The sequence below is a fragment of the Candoia aspera genome, chromosome 3 (assembly GCF_035149785.1).
Source record: "Candoia aspera isolate rCanAsp1 chromosome 3, rCanAsp1.hap2, whole genome shotgun sequence".
Classification (NCBI taxonomy): Eukaryota; Metazoa; Chordata; class Lepidosauria; order Squamata; family Boidae; genus Candoia; species Candoia aspera.
Genome location: NC_086155.1, coordinates 38,264,058 through 38,280,390, shown reverse-complemented (window position 1 = coordinate 38,280,390; position 16,333 = coordinate 38,264,058). Strand labels below are relative to the sequence as shown.

The following is a 16,333-nucleotide window of genomic DNA, read 5'->3' as shown; positions in this document are numbered from 1 at the left end:
TTAGGAATCAGGTCTCACATAGTAGTGCAGTTTTGGAGAAAGCCCACTCTGCTAACTTGAAATGCCATTGATAAAGATAAAGATTTTTAAAAGATACACATAAGTTCTCCCTTGAGTTGAGTTCAACTCCTGGTGACTACATGGAGCCATCCAAAGTAACTATATTATGGTTTAGGACAATGCATGCCCCCTCCAAAAAAGTGTAAAAAGCAGAAAATCCTAATATACATATGAATGGAGAGAGAGAGGGAGGGAGTGGAAGAGAGAGAGAGATCTTCCATACTGATAGGTCTGAGACATCTGTCCCTGTCTGGTGAAATGGAATCTCATTAACACAAGGAAAATCATGAATTTAACACTTGGATTACATCTCCCAGTACTGAAAGAGGTCTTATACATTTATCATTAAAGAGATCAAAACTGATCATTCTACCATGATGGAAAGTGGTTTGATTTCTAACTATTGTCCAGCTACTAAAAGCTCAGGAGTCTAGTAAGAAAAGAAGAGGAAGACCTAGAACATCCTTCCCCAAACTGGCATCATTCATACATGTTGGATTACATTTCCATCATTCTTTGGCTGAGGACAATGGGAGTTGCAGTGCATCACCTACAGGGAAGTCCATCTGGGAAAGCCTGGGCTAGAAGAAATTGCCAAGCCTTGGGATGCTGCCCACTATGAGAATATTGTGAGGAACAGAATGCATTGCATTCCATTTCACAATGAAATGTTCAAAACTCAGATACAAACCTGTTAAATTTTGCTGATGCGCAATTGGGCTTGCTTCATATTGTGTAACGATATTAAAATCACAGCAACATTTACTACATAAGGGACTTAGTGAAGGTTGGCATCCTTCCTCTTCATCTGGCACTGCCAGGCTCCACTTTTAGCCAGAAGGCATGTGTGCAAATGGATGCACTGAGAAAAACCCTCCTGCAAAAGGAAGATGGCTAATTACCTGACAAGAAGAAGAGGAATATGAGATGCTGATCTTTAACTGAAAACAATTACACATGCAAGAAACAAATTCATTCTCTTGCATGATGTGCAGCTCCTAATTAAATGTTAAATACATACACTTTTTCTTTCTCTTCTCCTACCCCTTCTCATACCATTTTGTGTAGAAAGCAATTAACAGGCTTGTCAACAGGTAAGTTATTAATTAATACTTTGCTCCTTATGATCAAGATCAGATTGCTCTGACTTATTTAGTGCTACTTTTCCCTTAATGCAATTACTCCCTGATTCTCAGTAAATAAGAGCAATGGATTTTTTCAAGCAGAAAAAATCAGTCTAAAAGTATGATATGGAAGATGTAATTCTTCAAAGACTCTTCCTTGGACGAAGATCAGAGCACTGTATACGGTGTTGTTCAATCCCGCACAGCAACATGTGTGAATTGTCTACCTTGAAAAATGTTTTTAGAGGCAACACCTAGTTTCCATGTGCAATATTGACTTTGAGGTGTCTGATACTCCCTCACACATTATGAGTATGTGCATGCAACAAACCTAGCCTTTTCTTTCCCATTGCTAAAATTAAATAAAGAAGATGCAAGGTGCAAAATTTGTATCATCTACATATCTAAAAGAGAATCACTCTGGTGTAGTGGTTAAGGCATCAGCCTAGAAACTGGGAGGGCATGAGTTCTATTCCTACCTTAGGCACAAAGCCCTAGGAAGTAGGCCGTGGCAAGCCACTTCTGAAAAATCTTGCTAAGAAAACTACAAGGACTAGCGTAGCCTACAACGACTGAAACCATGTTGCCTAAATCCAGCCATAATGGTTTATAAATTATGGTTTATGGCTTAGCATATTGTACAAATGTAGCAATTGTGATTTATTCAATAAAGCATGGTTAAACAAACCATGACTTAGCATGTGTCTGAGCTGAATTCCCCTATGGGTATGCAAGTGGAAAGGGCCCTATCCTTCTCTGATCCCTATATACCCTAGTCAAAAAATGGATAATCATGCAGGAGGTGGCAATTTTATCTCTGATACATACAACGAAAAGGCTTAGTTCACATATTGTGCCAAACCATGGTGCTTTAAACTATGCCTTATTGGATAAACCATATTGCCTGAGTTAACAGGCAAAGATATAAACTGTGGTTTGCAAATCATACAAAGTCAGAACAAACCATTATACATCTCAGTATGATGTATAAACCAAACTATCTGACAGCCAGAACTTCCCAATATAGTTGGTTTCATACAACATGCTGAAGTGTACCTAGCTAGATTGTAATTCTTATGTCATGTGAATATAGTGACCTAGAGCCTGAAACTTTATGAGATACAGAATTACAGAAGTTTAGCTGTATCAGAGATTCACTCTGTTCCTTTCATGGGCTCTGGTTAAAGATCCTATAAGATCTTATGATTTTAAGCCATTTTGTTTTGTACATCTATTACTCATTGTCTCCTGAACTACTTGTTTGTTGCTAAAAACTGCATGGTGATATTATCTTAGAAAGATTTAGAAATCTATGCTGATGAGTCTGTGATGGGGATGCATATTGAACAATTCAGATTTCTACCACACAAAGAGATATTTAACCTAACATGAAATACATACAAATTTAATAGAGGAGAATAGCTCAGGATTGAACTGTGGAGTCCCTGGTGCTCTCTGAGCTTGGTTGTTTGCTTGCAGACATTTAATTACCTGACTAGGTAACACCATCAGTGCTAGTGAGTGTGGGGTTTGTTCCCTGTTTATATACAGTCCTGTTTATATACAGTCGCTTGCCTTGCCAGTGTTGGTGGGGGTGTGGTTTTTCTCCTTGGTAGTTCCTTGATTAGGGTATTGTTTTCTGCTTGATTGTTTGTTTGATTGATTGTGTTAATCCCTGCTTATCTGGGGATAGGGTGCTGGAGGGGATGTGTTCTTGTCTTTTTGTTTCCTTCTTAGCTTTTTTATTGTCTCTTTCGAATGGTGTGCAAATATGGTTTATTTCTATGTGTCTATTGATGGCTGACCACACACCCATCAACACTGGCAGGGCAAGCTATCGTATATAAACAGGGAGCAAACCTCACACTCACTTGCACTGATGATGTTACCTAGTTGGGGGAGCACCAAGGACTCCACATATAATCCTCTTTAAAATTTGTAATCTATAATCCCTTTCATTCTTAATTCATGCGTAGTTGGAATCTTCAGTAAGATGGTGAGTTCCTGCAATAACAAATTTCTGGGAGAATTTAAAATTATCTGCCTAGGTATCTTTTATATCATCAACCTTAAAGTCCTCATGAAACTCCTCATGATAACTTTTAGTACAATGGCTCCTGTTTGTTATCAACTTTTAGGACTGTCACCCAAGTATCTTCACCTATAAACAGTAATGGTAGTAATGGTAATCATACTGCTATTTATCCCAAGATATTTTTTTTCTAGTTTACCGGTGGTATAATAATAAAAAAAAGCGATCATATAGTTTCTTCTTCTTGAAATGGTCAGTTGCAGAGGGAGAGAGGGAGAAAAGGAGGGCTCTTGCATGTTTAATAACAGAGAAGAAGAAATAATTCATTTCAACAGTTGTAGCTTGTCTCAGGTAATAAAATCTCTTGGGAGGGCTATTTATTCCCACCATCAAAGCATATATGGTTGCAATGTTTATAAAGATAATTGTTCAAGGGCAAACAACTGTTCAGGGCATTATAAAAGCCTGGATAAAAATAAATTAAAAATAAAATATATTTATCAGGAAGATAGAACACTTTTTATGTCATGGACATATAAAAAAACAAGGAAATGAAAAAGGAAAATGCAGCAACTGATCATTTGCACTTATTTGCACAAAAAGTCACCATACACAGGTAAGACACTCCTCTGCAATCCTTTTCGTATAAACTGTACTAAGAAGATTAGCACACTTCTAAAGAAGCAATACTTGTATTCACTGTAGGCCAGCAGTAGCTCAGTAATCACCCATCTATATAGCCTAATCTGTGGGTTACTACTAAGAGTTGCAATCAGAGCAGTTGCCACTAGAGGATGCCCTAAGCTGCAAAATCAAGTCAAACTTTAGGCTTAAAAACAGTGATATCCCCAGGAACATTTTGTACCAAAGCTGACAGAAATGGAAGTCTTCCAGTTCCTCTTATCTCTAAGGTAAGAAGTGAATAGTACAGGGTTGTGACAGATTCTTGCAGCCTATTAACAAGGGAAGGCGTTCCAGAAACGCATGCCTAGCTATATTGTGTAAGAGCAACACTTTTTTTCAGTTTCCAAGTTGCTTGTTTTAAATCTGATTAGCAAGCTCTCCCTGTCAAGCAAGCTGGCCAATTCAACTTACTGTTTTAAGTGATATGCAGGAACAAGATCTTGAATTGTTCTTATCTCCCTCCCATTCAATACTGGCCAAAGCAGCAGGCTGTGGCTGCCAAAGGGAATCTGACACCCCATTTCTAAACATGCTACTTACTATTTCCTAAGCTTAGACATACCTGAATCATTTAGTGATGATTCTGCAAGTTCATCATGATGTTCAGCTTTATCCCACAAAGATTCAGTGTCCGATACAAAGATCCATTTGTAAATTAAAGGTTTCTGTGAATCACATTCCACTTCAAGGAACTAATATCAGCAGGAAGGAGAAAGATCTTACGACTATACAGAGGTGGCCAGCTTTTCTGGGGTCAAGAGTTGTATTTGCCCTTTGTGAAATATGCCCAGGGACATTCTGCTAAAAGTTATTGGGGCCAGGTCAAAAAACTAATTTTGTTTAATGTAAATTTAATTAGCCTAGTTAGGTGAAAGCCCCTATTTGATCTTGGTTGATCTCAGAAAGCTAAATGAGGACAGATCTGGATAGGACTGAGAGATTATTAAGAAATGCAGAGCTGTAGTTTAGAATAAGAAGTTGTGGGGGAGGAGATCCTAAAAGAAACCAATGGCTATTTCTGTATTGTTTTCAAGAACAGTCACCAAGCTCAACCTGGATAAGATGTTATTAAAAATTTAACTAGATTGCTTTAATTACGTAACTTTAAAGTTACTATGTTTGCTGATTTAATATATTTTCCTCTTGAATCTCACAATGATTTCAGTTTGAAGGCAGCTTCAGAAAGAATTGGGCAGGACACACCCTAAGTTTTGCAGGACCTGAGATCCAGGCTATGCAGCCCTGTATAGAGTTATAAAGGGGGTGAAAACTGCCCAGAGTCTACCGACGGGAGGAGATAAATTAGATAAATAAGATAAGATAATAGGATAAATAAAACCCTGAAGCCCAACACTGCTCAATATTAAAAGACAGTACTTTGTCAGTTATAATAAGCCATTCTCCAACCCTTAGACTAGAAATATATTATAAAATACATGCTATCCAAATACCAGATCTGGTACCTCAAGCAAAATGTCTTTGCTAACCAGTTGCTTTTACCCACCCACATTTCCTTCTAGCCCAATCTCCACCACCCACTATAGAAAAATGCTAAGTAAGGGAGTAGACAGAAGCTACTTGTGCCCCTTCCTTTGCATTTTGACTCCTGTTTATACAGAGAGAGGTAGTGATGGCCAGCAAGAGTAAAAAGGGGATCAAAGGACTCTGCCAGTCATTCTCTTTTGAGGTCAAGACCTCAGCAGGTATTTATTAGTGGTCTCTAGTACTAGTTCTAGTACTCTGGGCATTAATCATTCTTTTCAGATCTGTTCCTTCTTCTCTGAATAGTAGGATAAAGAACACTTGACAGCATGTCTCCAGGGCAAGATTGGTGCCAAGAAAATTAGGTACAACATTGATTTTTAGTTCCCCTTGAAGTAGGTGCTTCATTGGATCCAAGACTAGGACAATGCAAAAGAATTTTTATTTAAAGAGACCTTTGGTGTATAAGCAAACTTTAGTATGTTTTGATGTGCTGAGCATTTAAAAATGATTGTTTTAACTATATTTTAATTGCATTTTAATGCAGTTAGTTTTCATATTTTAATTAGCTGCCCTGAAGGTCATCTAATGTTGCTAGTAAGATCTTAATCTTACACACAGAAAAGTGCTGGCATAGTATACTTCATGCTTTGGTACTGTATTATAATTCAAAGTGCAAAGCTGTCTGTCAAGCTTTTTTTTCACCACAGGTGAATGTATTACATGGACTTCAGTTCCTTTTTGTGTGTACAATAGCCAATGCATATTTGTTCAGAAGCAACTCCCACAGAGGATTACTTCCAAGTAATACATAGAATGGCAGCCTTTAGTATCTGACTGAATAGATTGTCAAAATTGCAAACTTGGACACAGATAGGCAGCACGGTGTATTAAACTCATGGGATTTACTTCTGAGTAAGCATTTATAGAATCAACTTCCTTATTTCCAGTTAGCAGATGAATAGATTCCAGCACCTTTAAATTTGGGGTCATTTTCTTCCTGCCCCAATTAGTGTGCAAACAAACAATCGATACACATTCCAGTCTCTATTGTAGCCCCAGTTGAAACCAGCCATCCATTCCAGATGAGTAGCCACCCTTCTGTTGTGTTTGTAACTCACCAAATCCACTACCTTAACCTTTCTATGAGGCTTCTGGGTGAGCATGTAGACATTCAAATTTTCAAGGATAAGGTTGTTATTTATCTACAAGCCATTAGTTCATAGAGAACCTCAAGTGTTTCTTCAGTTTCATGGGTTCTTTTTAAAATATACCAAATTTGATTGTCTCAGACTCAAAAGGTCTACCAAAAGCACTGGACCCTACAACAATTTGAGTTTTTATATCTTCTTATAGGGGTTGGGGAGATGTTTTATTTTGAAAAAAATCTGCAATACTAAAGTGAAACTTACAAATATCTATGTTTTCTATAGCTGTTACCATATCCTATACTGTCTCCATTACTAATGATTACTACACTCTATATTATTCCTTCTATACTTTTACTTTTCTACTTCTACAGTATCAGGTAAACTATTGCTGTTACTTTTCTACCACTAGTATTACTAGCATAGAGCAGTGTTTTACCCTTACAGACCCCGGTCTGACTTTAAATCCTCTCGCTCTCTTTCTGGGATTTCTTCTATTGTTTTCCTTCTGTATTAATGGGCAGCTTGTAAAGCACTTGCACCTGATCGACATTGTGCTGGGCTTTACTTTGCCTCTTCATTTTAACTCTGGACCCTCTACTCTTTGCAAAGAAAAAACTTCTTATATTTGGCTGCTGTCTGTCTGCAGAGCTTTCGTGCACACATATCTCACCTCCTCCCCCACCTATCTCAAGGTTGCAACTTTTATGAGCAACAGAAGACTCAAATAGGAGGGAAAGAAAATTGCAGGTACCTGCAATTTTGCTGCACAGCCTGCTCTTCCACCTTCAGATACCAAACATACTATCAGATAGGCCTGCATCCATGATGGCAACAATGCAAATTCATCTTTGCATATCCAGTCCATTTTCCCACAACTGTGTGCATATTCCAGTTCAAAAGGCAATTTTATACTAGGATGAAAAATATCTCACTAACTTGGCTGCTTCTTGCAGTTGTTTAGAAAACAAGGGAGCATTGCAGTGCAAAAAAGCACTTTCCTACTTTTACGACTCCCAACTAGCTGCTTAGCCATTCCTTCTCAGCCTGCCTATATCTTTAATGCAACTTCCCCAAGGTGCGATTTTCCCCAACATGTTTGGATGCAAAATCTTGTTTAAAGACTATCAGCCTCTGCTGTGCAGAAAAAAGATTCTAACTCAGCACAATTCAAATCTTCTGGCAGAACTAAAACAGTCCCCAGGCTCAAGAGAAAAGGCAGATCTGCAAGAATGCAATCTCTTCCTCGTGGCCATCACATGAATGAGACTGAAGTGCATTATGGTAATGATTAAGCTGCTTTGCCATTGCTTGAATGCCAGCCTGTATGTGTGTCAAGAGGAAGAACATAAGGCCAGGACTTTTCTATGCCAGGGAGTGGCGCAAGGAGAAGCAATGTCATCCTCAATCCAAGCTGCAGCGCGAGGGAAGTGGTTATGGAACTGTTAACAAGAATCAGTTGCAGACAACCAGGTGATGCTACAGCACCTCCAGTAATCTGTATACAGTGCATGCTTGGTAAATGGGAAGTTGTTCCAGCACCTATTAAAGAGCGGTCTATAATTTCAAAGTAGGTCAGGTTTAGCAATAGAAAAGTTCATTAGAACATGACAGCCGTTTGGCTTCAGTAAACAATTTTGCTCTCACTTCATATATGGTAGGCAGGATTATTAAAATAAACATGCCAAATGCATTCTTCCAACATACCAGGCAAACTACATGGAGATCTATGAGTAGATTTCCCTGAATCATGTGTATTAATTAAAATTTTGTGTCTGTTTAAATTTTAACTTAGAAAACAAAGAAGTGAAACCTTAGCAGGAAATGTATGAGCTGGCCCCTGTGCACTATATCTTATTTGTCTTGGTGTCTATGAAGCACCCTTACCTAGATCTGAAACAGGCAACTCCTATTTTGGCTCCAGTCAGTCCCACCGAACTTTGATTAAAACTTTACAATTCTTACCTTTGACAAACTGCCTTTTTGCCTCACCCTAATTTAGATGTTTAGTTAAAATGTATGAAAAATTCCACTGGCAAGATAAACTGAATCCTCCAAGATCAATACATTGTCTAATGAATATTCATTAGTTGGTCTAAGTTTAGCATAACCAATTTTTGTTTATTTTGAAAATACAGAAGTGTCAGCAGGATTAACAATGGGAGGAGAGGCCTTCCCTACCATTAGAATGAATGTCACCTTGTGAGCCCCTAAGAATGAGCGTTGTGGGGAAAGCATATTAATTTTGTTTATCATAGAAGCTTGGGGAGATTATGCTTCATATTTTCAAGAATTTCTTTCTGCGTTTGTGCAATAGGAAGGTTTTTAAAACAGAATCAGAAGCTAAGGTTCTAATATTTATCAAATATATATCAACTCAATGAAAGTTTCACTGCTATGACTCCTGTATATTTAAGGGTCTAAAATGAGATCTCTTTTTATGACAGATATGTCCAGCAGTGTTCTGTTGCTTCTGAAAACATCCGCAGGTTGATTAAGCAGGGAACAACAACTACTTTTATAACAGAGTGGAAACCCTTTATGGACTTTTTGCTGAAAAAGTATAAACATGAACTTATAATTTCTGGATTTACTAATTAATAAGGGCAGAATATAGGGAGAAGGGAACTATGTTATGTAACTTTGAAGGGGAGAAATGGTTTTAAATATACTTATAACTGCTATGAAACAGATCAGAAGCTGCTTCCTTGATCTTTTTCTTTTCTTTTTCTGTTTTTTCTTTCTTTATTGCTTTAACTTTTTTTTTCTTTTCTCACTCTTTCTTTATATTGTTTTGTGTTTATTTTTTAACCTTGTAAAAATTCTTCAATAAAGCTTATTTAAAAAATGAAAACCTCTATAGGTTGCACACATGAGGTGTCACCAGTCATATGATTAGTCTCCATGTAAAAAACAGAAGCTCTACTTCGTGTGGAATCCACAAGGCATGCCACTACAAATTATTCTTCAAATAGTAAATTGTCGATAAAAACTGGATAAGCATATGCTGAAATGTACACAGGTATTGTACAGTGACTATGCTACATGCAGTTAACTATGCAACAAGTGAAATATAGAAAGGGCTTTCATTTCTACAAGTTTGCAGGCAAGGGTTTTTTGTTGTAATCATGCAGGCAAATCTGTTTTTAACTTCAGCTGATGAGGGAAATATATCTGCTCTAAAACAATCTGAAGCTAGGAAGAATGTTCTTTACAGTGTCACAAAAGGACAGAACCATTGGAAAGTCATCTGCTGTCCTCTCCATGTATAAAATGTAAAACAAAAACCCAGTGTGACCTGGCTATGTGTCACTTTCTGCAAAAGAATTGACTTTAAAGAGGAAGATATTTTAAGGACATGCCATTACTTACATGTACAGAAATAGAGAACAATGCTATGCTGATAAGATTGGTCAATCACAGAAGGAGCTAGGTGTCAGATGAGGAAAATTATCAGGCTTAAAATAGGGAAGTGCTTATTACAACATGTATTTAGAAAAGGTCTGTGAAGAAAGCTCTAACACTGGAAAAGGTGAAAGAAAAGAGATGATCAGCAGAAGGTGGATTGACTCAGTTACACTGGCGATGAATGCACCACTGGAAGACCTGTGAGTGGGTTAGGGACAGATCATGATAGAAAAAACCTATCTATGTGGTCACTAAGAGTTGAAAACAACTTGATGGCATATAATCAATTTCGAAAAGGATTTTGCAGCACCAGATAATAAAAGGAAAGTCTGCTTCAAATTAAATTTTTGTCCTGGTGTTTTCATGGACACACCCATAGAATTATTTTGACAACTATATGAAAAATGTTTGCCAGAGCTTTGACTTCCCAGTCTAGCCTACAGCCTCTGTCCAAGTACTAACCAGGTAATGCTGCTTGGTTTCTTAGACAAGGTCAGCCAGGCACTGTCATCTACTGAGACCAGTTATCCTAACTGGAATTTCATGGATGTGTAGTTACGCCATAAATGATGGAATTTGGCTTATGATTTTTCTGGCAGCCATGATTCTAACCATCCTTCCTACAAAACCACTATTGAGGGAGTGAGTTAGGTTGACCAGTACCATTTTTTTCTATCTCCAACAGAGAACTCTGTCTCCAGAACAGCCTAAGACCAACCAAATTGGAAAGTAAAAAGGGGGAGAGAGGAGGTAGCAGAACATGCTTACATACTACTAAGCTGTAAATCTGCTTAGTGGCAGCCAGTCTTTTCTTTAAGCTCCAGCCAAGGAGATAGATGACGGCAGTTTCATCAGCATAGCTACAAGACCAGTGGTGCAGAATCTTTCCTGATGACAGTCCCTATTCAATATAGTATGCAGAATTATTTAAATGAGTCAGTAATGGCATTTATTCAATCTATTGCCGTCCAGTCTTAAAATGGGGAATGTATATGCCTTCTTTTTTTAATAAAATGCTGTGAGACAGAACTGCCCATCCAGGCAGTTATCCCTGCCCTGCATGAAACAGATTATCTGGATTCCTTCCAGTCTGGGTTGAGCCTGGGCTTGGGAGAGAAATTGCATTGGCCATCCTGGTAGATGACTTGCAGTGGGATTTAGATTATAGAATATGCCATTCCTTGCCTGACTTTATATCTCAGTGGTGTTCAGTACCATAATTCATGGTATCCTTTGGGGGTTGAAGCACTCTGTAACAGCAATTCCACTCTTTTCTGAGTGAGCAGTTCCTGTTGGTGGGAGGGAGAAGTCAAGCTCCTGGAAGCTCTAATGTGGCACGCCTCAAGGCTTGCCCCTCTCCCACATTCTTTTAACAGTACTGAGAAACCCTAAGAACACTGATTATAACTAATTGCACATTGCCAAGCCACTGATATGGCAGAGGTCTTGACCCAGCACCTGGAGGCTGAGAGAGTAGATGGGACAGAATTGGCTTAGAATAATTCCCAACAAGGTGCTGTTTGTTCAGAAGCCTTCAGTATCCAAGCTGTTCTCAACAGGGTACCCCTGCAGTAAGTTTCTGCTAGATCATTAGGTGGAGGCTGTGACCAGGAGGGCCTTTGCCCAGCTTCAGCTGGTGCTCCAGTTGAAGCTTTGCTGGACCAGGAGGCTCTGGCAACAGTAATTCATATCCTTAACTCACATTTGGATTGTTGCAATTTGCTCTGCATAGGCTGCTCTTGAAGACAATTTAAGGGGGTCTGCAACAATATGTATTTTGTATTACAATACTTGCAAGATTGAAAAAAGGATTTTAGCATTTTTGTGTGTAAAAAAAAATACAAGTTTTCCTGTACTAGGGGCACTATTTAATATTCTTTGAGAATTACTATGGTAGTGCTGTAACTGGTAAAATACTTGATTAAGGAATCATATTTGGATCTGGAATGAGTAATATTTAGAAAGCTGATACTCCTTGCAAAAATATTATGCAGCTTGTTTTATTTCTCCTTGAAGATCTTGACAGCTGAATTTTTGAGAACCTATTTAATTATTTTCTGTACTTCTGATATTTGCTTAATGTATTGTCCCTTTCAATGATACCTAATCAAAGATTTGAAGCAAAAAAGATTTCATCATGCTCCCTGAAATACTTTATTATTTACTATATTGTAACTATTTCCCCCTAAAAGTTAATGTTTCCAGGATGTCTATGACACTTTTAATTCACCAGGTAAAATAAAGAATTGAGACCAAATATATTAGTTATCATGACTATTTATACTTACAAGAACATGGCTCAAACTAGAAGCTTTTCAATGTTAGTTTATTGCAATCTGAACCAGTTATTATGCATTCTTGACACAAGGTTGAACATGAGACACAAGGTTTTATAATGTCACATTTTAATAGAGTACAATAACATGTATGAAAAATATTCTATTGAATGTACAAACTTTAAAGTATGAAAATACCGATAGGCTTCTTTTTTGTATCATTTTGGACAATACATTAAAAAAAACCCTAATAAATTCAGCAACCAAGACAACAGATCAGAATATTTCACAGTGCATTTTTAATACTGTCAAGGGACTTCCACAACTCCTTTTAATAAAGGAAACATAACCTGTCAGATTCTACATATTTGGGAAGGGAGATGGAAAACATGAAGCCCAATTTGTTCCACTACTTGAATTTCAGCAAGTAGTCCATTTGGCAAAGCAAGTGTCTCATGGAAAAGTAGCTTTCTTCTAACTTGGTTTACACAAAATAAATGTGCAGCACACATGAAGAAACATTAGGGATCAAACTTATTAAATATTTAAATCTATTAGTTTCAGTTAGTGGGGAGGGAGTAGAGTATCATGTTATGATTAGTATTTAGAGATAGGTCTACATGGTGCTTTTATGGGGAGCTAAGAATTCTTAGAAAGATATCAGTCATTACTAATATTTCCAATACTACCAAGAATCTATCCTGCATAAGTTTTGTGTGCTTTTTTTTTTTTACAACCTTCTAGCTTCCACAGACTTGAGCAACTCCGTCACATATCATCTTACATGCTAGCAGGATATTTTTAGATCTCACAGAACTGCCTTTGGGTCATACAAATGTTTTTCTTGTTCTACTAACAGAACATGTGGGCACCTGATAAGATGCCTGAACTACAACTGGAGGCCATTACAGGAACATCACTGATCATGCATTCAACAGAGAGGCCTGGAAATGGTATGAATTGGTCAGCCACAGTAAATATACTTTTAACTGGAACAAAATATGCTTTTAATGGTCCATGCCCTGGAATTTCTACGTTCTTGGAATAAAGTGCTAAATCAAATTTACAGGAATTTTCTGTGCAGATGTCATCTGAAGCCATTATCAGAGAGAAAAATTGAAGAGAGCCTGCATTCACCATAAAAGCTTTTGTTGGAGAACAATTTCCAGTTTACAAGCCCAACACAATTTTATGAGTACCTATTTGTCTCTCTGTAGTAAAACATCATCTTACAGGATAATAAAAAATACAATATAATTACACAATTTGACTTATATCAGACTAGGTTCAATTTTAAAAAAAAATGCTAAAAAGCATGCAGACTCAACCTTAAAAGGAATATGCACACAACAAAATGTTACTGACATTTTTTCTTTCCTCGCCACAGTGTAGAACTATGGAACCCACATTTTGCTAGTTCTTGTCCATTCTTGTCTAAGGAGTAGCTAATGAGATTCAGTAGGGTAGGACAATCAGGAGCATACCACACCATAACATATATAATCAAATGAAATTTTAGTGGTCATATATTCCCCATTAGGCTACTGGAATTTTAAATAGTTTGACTTATTAAAAGTAGTATTCTAGTAGTGTACTGCTTTTCACTTAAGTAGTGACATCAAATACTACATTCACCAAAGCAAGCATCAGTTTGCAAGAGAAGGAATCAATTTTCTTGCAGCTTTCAAGAAATTAAGTAATTATATTATGCTATTATGGAATACTATTTTACATGACAAATAGATCATCTGACTCAATCACCTCCCAAGGAGTCCTACAGATTTTTTCCCATACATTTTGAATTACTCCACAAGTAACTGAAATAGGAAAAGAATTATTCACATTTAATGGGTGAACTATGCAGAAGAGCATCTGAACATAATCTAAATTTTTGATTAATTTTCTATAGACTTGGCTTATGATCAGAAAGCTGTTTTCCACTTCTCCTTGAATGAAGTATTTATTCAAATTTTGCTACCGTAGTAGCAAAAAGTATATTTTCCAATATTACGAACACAGAAAGAGAGGACACATAGGTTTCTACCTTTTACAAAATAAAAAAATGCAGTTGAGCAGCTACATATCACTTTAAATTGTAATCCACTCAGAATAAGTCAACATGAAAAGCAGGAAGCATGAATATCTTATCAGTCTCAGTTCCAGTTTAGAGTTTCCATGCTGTTTGTCAACTGTTCTATTCTGAGCACAGATTAGTAAAATGTTATCTGTTCTGGCACTAAAGCTTGTGTTAAGACAGTATTCTCTAGATATTTAACACTATACAAAATAAGAAATTTCTTCCCTTAAACTGAATATTTTTTTAAGTCACAACATGAAACAAAAATATATCCCTTTGGAAGTAGCATAATTGATGTCAGGATCAGTGTACATGGTAATAGTGCAAACACATGTCATTACTTAAATGTAAGCAGCATTGATTTCAATGAAGCTTACTTCTAAGTAATCATGTCTGGCAACATCCTTATCATTTCTTATTTCAAAGTTTAAACAGTTAATGAAAATACTGTATCTTTAGCTTTGTTCAATAATTGACGAATCCATGTGCTATCCTCTTGCACTGGTCCCGGTTTCATTTCAGAGCAAGTAACAACTAAAGAAGTAATGGTAATTAAAAAGCAAGTTCCTCTCCAGAGAAAGTCAAGTGAAGACAGCATGAAAATATTAATATATTTTATTCAAACAAGCCCAACAGCAAGTTGGCTAAGTTTTTAAAAGCTATCAAACACAATCAAGGTAGCTTGAATCTGGTATCCAAATACATTAGGTCTGCAACACTATTTTTAAAAAAGAAATCTGCTAGCCTTTTCTTCATTTGTGTGCCCAAGTTATTTGTACACCAACTATGAGACTGGCAGTAAGCAATTTTAGGAGCATATGAAGTAGTTTTTGTTTAACACCCAACTGTGAACCCTACTAATAGAGCAAGTCAAGATATCTTTTGTGAATATTGCCTAGGTAGATTAAAAAAAGCCAAAACAATTTACAGAACAGTGTTATGGCTCTGCTAAAATAACCTAGATGTGGAAGCTCTAAGGCACGTATTAGTACATTCACATTACTGTTAAAAAAAAAAATGAGAAACAGAGCACACATTTTCCCTCCCCCACCCCAACCTACTAAAATGCTAGTACTGCCCACTGACCTGTTATTTGTCAGGTGCTGACAAAAATACTATCTGCAATTTCAGGTTTTGTATTTTTTAAAAAGCCAGATTTATATAATTCTCACCACTGTTCATTAAGACCAGGAGTTCCTCCAAACATGTCAGTATTTTTTAATTATTACAATACCCTCCTGGATTTAAGAGACCAGTCTCTCACACACGACTGTCTTCTTTTATATCATCTTCTGTGGTTTTTCGAGGTAGATTATCATTGGACTCCTTTTGTTTTTCAGCTTCATCAATATTGGTTTCTTCTTCTTTTCCTTCAGCAATCTGCTTATCCTCTCTCTTCTGCTCTTTTGCCACCAGGCGATAATTGATGCCCATCCCAATAAATAGGAAGATCCCAGAGAAAATAAGGATGACGCCACATGCCCAGTAAGTGTATTTGTAGTCACCATATATATCATTCAGACTACCTAAAAGGCAAAAACAGGGGATGGGGGATACATTATAAGACTGACTGTTTTCTAATAATGCAGAATAATTAATGGTCACATATGCAAGTATTAACTTTAATGCTAAAAAATGTAATTATTTCCTCTCATTACCAGGCTGTTTCTAGATATCTGAGAATGTATTATCTGGGTTTATGCAAGCTTTGGCACATGCACTATGGGATTATGGGAACTGTATTATGGGCCAATGGCATGATTGTTCCATCAACTATATAATGTATGGGTACTCAAACCCTGTGGCGAATTTGTCTGACACACCCTACCCTCATGAACAAAGTTTACCAATATACTAGATGCCACTGGAATTTGTCAACTGGTTCAGCCTTAGTAAATTTAAGATGATCCTTCTCAAAACAGAATTGGCAGGAAATCTGTTCTATGTCCATCTCCCATACCATGTCAATCTAGAGTTGCCAACTCCAAGTGAAACCAGTCCTGGAAATGTCTTTCTTCCCATTAACTTTATGGGTGGTGGCT

General features: G+C 37.1%; 1 protein-coding gene across 1 annotated transcript in view; it reads right to left on the bottom strand.

Annotated features, from left to right (window-relative positions):
* Nucleotides 1-12,246: 12,246 nt before the first annotated feature.
* Nucleotides 12,247-16,333, bottom strand: part of SLC16A1 (solute carrier family 16 member 1) — a 38,299-nt gene continuing 34,212 nt past the window's right edge. Inside the window, exon 5 of the mRNA XM_063297421.1 lies at nt 12,247-15,817. Within this exon, the coding sequence (XP_063153491.1) occupies nt 15,552-15,817 (266 nt within the window). The 3' untranslated portion in view covers nt 12,247-15,551. The remainder of the gene's footprint in view (nt 15,818-16,333) is intronic.